This window comes from Myotis lucifugus, unplaced genomic scaffold, assembly GCF_000147115.1.
Source record: "Myotis lucifugus unplaced genomic scaffold, Myoluc2.0 scaffold_48, whole genome shotgun sequence".
NCBI lineage: Eukaryota > Metazoa > Chordata > Mammalia > Chiroptera > Vespertilionidae > Myotis > Myotis lucifugus.
In genome coordinates this window covers 6718193-6727566 of record NW_005871096.1, presented here as the reverse complement: position 1 = coordinate 6727566, position 9374 = coordinate 6718193, and the positions used below count along the sequence as shown (strand labels likewise).

At 45.4% G+C, this 9374-nt stretch overlaps 1 protein-coding gene across 1 annotated transcript in view; it reads left to right on the top strand.

The window, feature by feature from the left end:
• The first annotated feature begins 364 nt into the window (after window positions 1–364).
• The window catches only part of NWD2 (NACHT and WD repeat domain containing 2), a 135470-nt gene continuing 126460 nt past the window's right edge, over window positions 365–9374 (top strand). Inside the window, exon 1 of the mRNA XM_006088522.3 lies at window positions 365–515. Within this exon, the coding sequence (XP_006088584.1) occupies window positions 365–515 (151 nt within the window). The remainder of the gene's footprint in view (window positions 516–9374) is intronic.

Genomic DNA, 9374 nt, shown 5'->3' with positions numbered 1-9374 from the left:
AGATGGCCGCGGACTCGGCGACGGGCGCGGGCGCTTCCGAGCGCAAAGGGGCGCCGCGCTCGTAGCCGCCGACAGCTGACCTCCCGCTCCCACCGGCTGCTGCGCTGAACTCCGGCCGCGAGCGAAGGCGGACTCCCGGAAAGGCAGCAGGCGGCGGCGACTAAGGCCGGAGGAAAGGACCGCATGGCCGCTCCGCGCCGGCTGGTGCTGTGTGCCCGGGAGCTCGCCGGCGGCGCCTCGGGCTCGGAGCGGCTCTGAGCCGCGCTGCCTGCGGGGATCGACCTCGCTGTGGCCGCGGATCGCGGGCAGGAACCCGAGGAGCAGAAGAAGGCGGCGGCGGCGGGGGCGATCCCTCCGAAGGGCGATGTGGCCGGCCGGCGCGGGCACCAAGCTGCCCTGCCCCCGCGACTCTGCGCTCCGGCGGGCGGCTTTCTCCGGGAACCTCACCGCCCTGCCTTCCCACCTCGTGCCCGCCGGCCGCAGCGTCCGGGTCTTCATCAGCGCCAACCCTGAAGGTAAGTCCCTCGCTCGGCTTTGCCCGTCCTTCTGTCCTTCCGTCCGGGCGCGCAGCGGGATCGGCGAACGGGCGCGCTGTGCGTCCCCGGTGCTCCCTTCCTCCAGCTCAAGCCTTGGCTGCCCTGAGCGCGTGGGAATTTCATTGGAATCACTTTTACTCACCTCACTCATCCCCTCTGCTTGCCGACCACCCCTAGGACACTCATTTTGCCCCGCCTTACTCCTCCGGGTCGAGCTGAGAAACGTCCCAGGCATAGCAGAGGCTTCTGGCAGCTCCAACCTGCCGCCGCCACCCTTTTCCCATTCTTTTAGCGGTTTCTTCTCCGTCGCAGGTGTAAGTAGTAGCTCTCCGCGGCAGGTTCCCGAACAGGGCACCCTCCTTTGCTACTTGTTCAGGCCGAGGTGAAGTGTTCCCCAAGACTCGCCCCTTGGCGGGTGCGATGGCACCCTTTTTGCCTTGGGGAGCCAAGGAGACCCCTGTGAACTGAAGGCCCGCGCAAAGGTTGGGAAGAAACGCGCCTTGGGGTCCTAGGATCCGCCGGGAGCTGGTTTCGCAGCCATTTCTGGTTGGGTTCTGGGCTTGATGTCCCGGTTCCAGCACCTGGCCTTTCAGTCGTGTAACTGCTTAAGGCTGGGCACCTGGTCAGCGCTAAATGCAAACTTGTTGATTTATTACATTCACAAATCACAGCGGCTGAGCGCTGGGTTGATCCCTTGTTCACCTCGGCTTTTTAGTTCTCATCCTGAATATTAACTTTCTGTCTCAGTAAGTTAAGAAAAGGTAGGATGCATTTGACGTGAGCTGGATAAAACTGCAGAATTTGCCTTTTTCCAGAACAGTAAATGTTCAGTGAGATGAGTTTTTAGGAGCGTGGAATAGACGTGCGAGATCCGAAAGGAACTTTTTCTGCTCTCTATAACAAGCCTGGGGGCTGACAAAAAAGTTAAAGGAGTCCTGACCGGTTTGGCTCAGTGGATAGAGCGTTGACCTGTGGACTGGAGGGTCCCAGGTTCGGTTCTGGTCAAGGGCATGTACCTTGGTTGCAGACACATCCCCGGTGGGGAGTGTGCAGGAGGCAGCTGAATTGATGTTTCTCTCTTATCGAGGTTTCTGGCTCTCTATCCCTCTCCCTTTCTCTCTGTAAAAAATCAATAAGATTTTTTTAAAAAGTTAAAGGAAAAAAGGAAGTTGACAAGTATCATTGGATAGAGAATCATTGAAAAACCCAAGGCTCTGGTTGCTTGTTAAAAGCATATAGAGAGGACCAACAGAAAAAAAAAACTTTCTAAAAAAAATCATGTTTCAAAAAGAACACTAGCAGAAACTAATTCTAGTTAGTTTTAGAAGGACTTGTACTTTTTAGGGAAGACACAGACTGGCCTTTCATCAGTTTACAACTCACTTTCACAGACTTTAATAAGCAAGGAAGGTTTTAGAAAGCTGCGGTACACTCAAAATCCTCTTACCTCAAATATGTCTCCAGGATTTTACCTTAATCTGGATAAAGGAAACCATGGAGCTAGGCAGCCTGTTTAAGGATTAAGAAATTCTGCAACTTAAGTTTTCATTGTTGTTTTCAAAAATATTGCTAAAACATTGTAAAAGTGTTTGAGAGAATTGTTAGAAAATGATTAGTCTTAAAATTTCAATGCTTCTGAACTTGAAAAAAAATCTCAAAGTATTTACATCCGCTGATGTAAAACTAGCTAAATTATTGTTTTTCTTTAAGTAAGTTGCTTCTAAGCCACAGTGAAATTGTTACTATCATCAATAGTTAATTTTTTCATTAAATTTGTAATTTCTAGGATAAAAACCAATAATGAATTTAAATTGAGTCAGCTAAATATTTAATTAATCTTCAAGATGAATGTCATTTTTCTTACGCCCTTCCACCTAATTCTTCAAATTCTCTAGTTTCTTGAAATAAACGCTTTATCATCTATTAATCTTAGGAAAGCAAACAGGAGAGAGTTGATCATGCCTCCTGGTCACTGTTTGAGCTGAGCAGCTTGCACATTGATCTTAAAAGATCAGAAATGAGACCCTAGCTGGTTTGGCTCAGTGGATAGAGTGTTGGCCTGCTGACTGCAGGGTCCCAGGTTCGATTCTGGTCAAGGGCACATGCCCTGGTTGCAGGCTTGATCCCCAGTAGGGGCGTGCAGGAGGCAGCCAATCAATGACACTTTCTCTCATCGATGTTTCTCTCTCTCCCTTCCTCTCTGAAATCAATAAAAATATATTGTTTTTAAAAAAGATCAGAAATATGAAGCTTACCTGAGGAGTTTCAATAGGGGCAGGACCTCAACTTGTATCCACATGGAGAGCCGAAGGTATGTTGAATAGAGAAGACAGAGATGGGTATTTTTTACAACCTTAATGTGAAGACTTGCACTCTTGGTAAATGCTCTCTCAGAGGCAGCATTTTACTGTGCGATCTTTATGGATACAATTCAGGAAGCAAGTGGTGTGTTTTGGTACAATCCAATATTAGATTCTTGGCCAATACTCAAGAACCTTTCCACTGTCAAATTAAGACAAAGAACACTACCTCATGCTTTCCTTTACAAGTGGAAATCCAATTTATGCTCTAAATAAAAGCTGCTTTTTGTTGAACTCATAGCAGTACTTTTAAGAATCCTGCCAGGGTCTCTCTCACTTAGATGATTGTTTTTATAGGTATTGCTTCACCAGGCTGTGTGGCATTTCCCATCAGTAATAAAGATAACACATATTTTTAGAATGGAAAACTTACTTTCCCATATATTGGCTCATTCAGTATTTTAATTTTGATTTCCATCCTCAAACCCGGTGAGCATGGTGGACCATAGAGTGTTGTCCCTATTCTACAGATGAGAAAACTGAGGCTACACCAGGTTACGCTACTTGCCTGAAATCATATAGCAGAATGAAACAAGGTAGAGCCTACAGGGGACTCAAAACATCTCTCTTGGTATTATTTGGCCCAGGCTAGGTTTATGCCAGATTTCTATGACATATGGTACCTCCATATAGACAAGAACGTAAGCTAAATATCATGGATGAGTGCTGTCCTTACTCTTGAAGCCTAACAGCCAAGAGAAACTAAATAGTAGGAAAGGAACTTGTCTGTCCTGACTCAGCCTTCAAGAAAATTTCAGAATGTTCTGAACACTAATGGGCGTGGTTCTGTCTAAAGGGTTATCTGCATCAGACCAATCCCTACCGATGAAACCAGTGTGGGAGAGGCAATAGCATTGTTCCAGTTCATGGATCTTCCACTGTGAGTAGCTTGAATTGTCCATGAACATGCAGAGGAGCAGAGCCTACACAATCCTCTTCCTATTATTGGAATTCGAGGAGGCCTGATAAACAATATTCCTCTTCCCTGCCTCAATTTTTAACCAATTTAGAATAAGGTAATGTTTTAGCTCGGGCTGCTATAACAAAGTACCATAGACTGAGAGGATTCAACAATAGACATTTATTTCTCAGTTCAAGCCCAAGGTCAAGGTGCTGGCAGATTCCATTCCTGATAAGGGCCCCTTTCCTGGTTCTCAGCTGCTCATCTTCTCATTGTGTCCTCAGGTGGCAGAGGAAAAGGAGTTCAGGTCTTTTTCCTTTTCTTCGGAGGATACTAATCCCTTAATGGGTGCCCCATCCTCATGACTTCGCCTAAACCTAATTACCTCCCAAAGGCCTCACCCCAAAATATCAAGGCATTTGGGGTTAGGGCTTCAATATATGACTTTGGGCCACACGAACATTCAGTCCAGAGCTGGTAAAGTCTAAATCAGAAGGAAAACCAGAATATTACCTTTATTACTGATTAAAAACAGATGCAAAGCCACATGTTCTGTCTGTGATCCTTTGGGCCAGATGTGATTTTGGAATTGCAAATATTTGAGATTGGGGGTAATGGTGCGTACACTGCTTATTATATGGGGTCTGGAGTAATACCCCATAGTCAAGTATAAAAGGTCTCTAAGGGAACATGTACCCACCCCCTCTAAGTGCTGTACAATAGAATTTTCCACAGTGTTGGAAGGGCCTTCATCTGTGTTGTCCTATATGGTAGTTACAAAAGGCTTTTGAAGTTTTGAAATGTGTTTAGTATGATTAAAAATCTGAATTTTTAGTATTATTTCATTGTAATCTATTTACATTTTCCTAGACACGTGGAATTACTGGCTATTGTGCGGGACGAAAAGCTCTAAGTGGCATAATAAAGCCTGAGTAGCTTATGTCAGTTAAGGCCAGTTTTGTTACCAAGGACTCAGGTCACTTCAGCTTTGGCTGCCAGATGAATTGGGGGAAATTTTTTGTTCTCAGCACTTGGGAATTTTGGACTTACAAGTAAGAACTGTGGACCTTTATCGGGGGATGTGGCTTTTACCTAGACAAGTGTGTTTCCAGAATTGCACAAACTTAGCCTTCCAGTCAGTACCAGTAATGGGCAGGGCCCAGAACTGCTCCCCACCACCAGAGTTGGACAGAGTTGACAGAGTTGACCCCTTTAACATTTAAGACATGGAGGAGCAGAAAAGAATGACAGGTTCACTTACAAGAGAGAACAAAAGGGCTGGGCTCCTTGTGCTCAGATTTTCCTTCCAAATGCATCCATCAGATTAAGACTCTTGTCCCCTGAAGAGTAAGGGATGACTCTGCCCAGAGCCCACTATACTCATGGATCTCCCTCTGTGTGTCAACAGGCATCTGGAGTGGAGAAGACTCTCACACCTGTTTTTGTGCATTCCCCTGTGCAGATTTATGCATCTTTGAGGGTTGTGCTCTTTGTCCACAGTAACAGTGATCAGATGCTCAGTCAGTTCCCAAGTACATTTTTTCATTATACATGTCTTTGCATCCTCCCTGAAAATCTACCCCATGCCTTTGGAGTCCCAGTGGAAAAGCTTGTTCTCCATTTTTGCAGAAGCCACAGTGAAGAGAGAAATGTTTTCCTACCGTGGCTGCAACCAGTGGCCATTTGCTTTAGCAAATGCTCCCAGACAAGAGGCAGAAAGATGTGCTGAAAAAATTCATGTGAAACCTGAGTGTTCTTCACCATGGTTTTTTTAAAATATATATATTGAATTCAGAGAGGGAGAGAGAGGGAGAGAGAGAGAGAAACATCAGTGATGAGAGAGACTCATCATTTGACTGCCTCCTGCTGGGGATCAGGCCGGTGACCTGGGCATGTGCCCTGACCGGGAATCGAATCATGACCTCCTGGTTCATAGGTCTATGCTCAACCATTGAGCCACACTGGCCAGGCTTCATCATGGTTCTTCTTACTTTTCCTACAACATTATTTCCAAGTATCCCTATTTTGTTTCGTTCTTTCATTTTTCTAAGTAATCAGAAAAAAATGCAGTTGAGCACAGAAAAAAAAATGTTTCATGCCCCAGGAACATCTTTAAAAGGTAAGATTCTTGAAGGAAAATATCCTGAATTATTTTACAATAAATGCAAATAGGATATATATAATAAATGAGTTCTAAAATTATAGAGGTTGTATTTTCAAATCCTTCAGCAACCATTTTTCAGGCAGGAAGGGAATATTAGCTACAAATACAGACTTGAGAGCCAGACTGTCTGGGTTTGACTCTTCAGTCCACCATTTAAAACTGTGATTTCTTTTTTTTAATAAAAATTAATTTTTATTGATTTCAGAGAGGAAGGGAGAGGGAGAGAGAGAGAGAAACATCAGTGATGAGAGAGAATCATTGATTGGTTGCCTCCTGCATGCCCACTACTGGAGATCAAGCCCACAACCCAGGCATGTGCCCTTGACTGGAATCGAACCTGGGACCCTTCAGTCCGCAGGCCGATGCTCTACCCATTGAGCCAAACCAGCTAGGGAAAACTGTGATTTCTTGAGCAAGTTGCTTAGCTCTTCTGTTCTCAGTTTCCTAATGTATAAAAGAGGACAGTAATAGCACCTGCCTTGCAGGGTTATTGACTAGATTAAATAAGCTAATAGATATAAAGCCCTTAGCACAGTATTGGGCACATAGTAAACATTACATAAGCATTTACTATTGTTCTTATTATCTTCTTTATTTTTAGTGTCTATTGTGATGCAGACACTGTGCAGGTGTGAGCTTGCAAAGATGAATAAGGCATTTCCAGCCCTCAAGGAATGCGGTCTGTAGAGTCTGTCAGTTAGAACTCAATAGAAAAACAGGAATCACTCCAGTTAAATTGGGGAACTAGGTGCTCTGAAAAATCATTGTAAGGTTCTGAGGAATGAAGGGGCATCACTAGGCACTTAGGAGAATTGCCAAAGCCATCACCCAGAGGGCAGGAAGCTGCAGAAGCCCCTGCTGGTACCATAGTTGATACTGGGTAACTGGCCAGCTTCTACAAACATGCGCATCTGCTAAGACCGAACTACACCGCCTACAGCTGGTGGCCAGGGCGTTTCTGGGCATGCTTTGCCTCCAGATCTCATGCAGCTACATCCCTCTGGCAGAACCAGAATTGCACTGGGACCCTGGTGAAAAGTAAACCTGGGAACTTCAGGCTTCCAACCTCTATATCACAAGGAGAGAATGGATGGAAGTGGGAATGGAGACTCAAAACCAAGACACAGTCTCTAGCCTGGGGGAAGCAGGGGCTTTCACTCATTCACTTGTTCAACCAGTAAAGATGCATGAAGCACCTACTCCATGTGGAGTGCTGTTCTGGTGCTTAGAAAGCAGGCAGGGCTCTGCTCTCATGGGGTTGACATAAATAAGGTAACACATGTGATGAGCTCTGTGCTAAAATATGAGCAGAGCCCTAAAGAGACACCAAGGAGTTAGAGGGGTTGGGAGGGCTCCTTGAGGAATGAAGAGAGAGCCAGGGTTTAGAAACTCCCACACCGTAACCAGATATGAGGCAAAGCAAGGATGGATGAAGTCTCTGCAGGCAGTAGAGAGAGATTATTCAACAAAGAGCTTTTACCCCATTGGATAAGAATGGAGTGATGTTTTGAGGTGATATTAGCATTTGTCTTTGAAGGTGGCTCATTTAGAGTGACATTTAAAAGAAAGCATGACTAGGACCATATAGGGATGCTACATACAAATAGATCGCGACCCTATGGTTTAATAAATCATCGGCAGATCTTTTGAAATTCTTGTTACACTGCGGCAATGACACCATTTGCCATTTTAAAGGGCAGATGTCTGCAGGTTTGAATTGTATTTCTGTTTCAATTGTCTTTTGCTGGCTTAGTGACTTAAAACAAAGATGTTTCATTTCTCACAATTGAATGCCTGGGAATTGGGGCCGGGCTTGGCCTGCGGAGGAAGGGAGAGACTTCCGTTCCACAGGCACTGGCTAGTCACTCACTTGGCTGCGTTCAGCTACACATCTGGGTGGCGCTGGTGGTGGAAGAAGGTTTCACGCTTCCTTGGTGCTCCTCCGTGTGGGATCACTCTCTCCAGTTTTTCTCTCATCATTCAGGACTCTAGCCCAGGATTCATTATATGGGGATTGGCTTTCCAGAAAAGGGAAATGGCAGCTGCTTCAGGCCTGGGCTTGGAGGTGCACAATGTCACTGTCGCTGCATTCTCTGTGCAGGGCCTAAGGCGAGCCTAGAACCACCAGGAGAGAAGGTGAGGGGAGGCATGTGCATTCAGGGAAGAGCAGGGATTAGCGGTGACCCACTTCGAAAGCAGTGAACCCCCAGTTATGGTGTGTAGTTTCTTGACCTTTGTCATAACTAGATTAAATGGTATAATGCACGGCAAGTGAGTCAACTAGTAGCCTGGCACAGTGCTAACCCAGTGTTAATCCTCATAGTCGTTGATGAAAAGATAAGTTGTCGAGGGTGGACACTGACTTCGTAAATGGCACCCTTCCTCCCAAATTCTAAACTGAGAAAAAGTACCAGGGAGCTTGCTGATAGGAGATCAGAATATCCCGATTTTACTGATAAAGATAACAATGGAGAATGCTTTTGTGCTTCCTCATACTAAGCACCAGAATTAGACATTCTTCCACCCACATATGGAGGGGGGCTCCAGACCGTCCGCCCCCTGAAACATGGAGCCTGGAGGGGAGAGCTAACCCACCTGCTCTGTGGACAGGACAGTCCCCAGAGGAACAAGAGAACAGGTGAGGAGCTTGTGGGTTTATTCTTCCAACATTTTCCAGTCAAGTTAGTCACCCCTGATGCCCCCCACCCCAGATCTGGAAATGGCAGGTGAGGAGGTAAAGGAGAGCCCAGGAGTCTGATGCTAGAGGAAGGAAGGCTTCTCCCTGGCATGGACAGCTTGAGAGTTTTCACATTTGTGCACCATGGAATCCTTTGGTTACTTAGGATCCTTTAAATGAGATATCCAGTTTGACATAACCCAAATTGCATCACAGCCAAGCATCTTAACACATGGCGGATGGATTGATGGATCGGGAGAACTTGCCAGCTGTGTTTAGTTCCACTTCGTATTACACAGTGTTTTACAAAGTATCATACTTTAAAAAGGTATTAGCTTGTAAGAACGTGTAATAAATCACTTCAAAATGCAATGGGTATTTAAAGCATGCCTTCAACATTTATGTGAAATGTGTTTTGTACTCGTTCAGTCGAAACTTATCTGGCCACTGGGTGAAGCTAGCAGTAAAACTCCTGGTCCGCAATGTGTTAACACAAAGAAGAGAATGCAGCGAGCTATAAGGTATGACATACCTTATATATAAAAGCAAGACCTGTATTAGGTATCAGCATCAGAATACTTTTATAGGGCAAGTGCTCAGCACAGCCTTGGGAAAAGTCACTTCATCTCTCTACAAATAATGAGTTGTTTTAAACCACTGAGTTTGGGGGTAGAGTAATATGCAGCAATAGACAACTGAGAACATCAGGTGCAAACTCACAAACACCTTTTAAAAT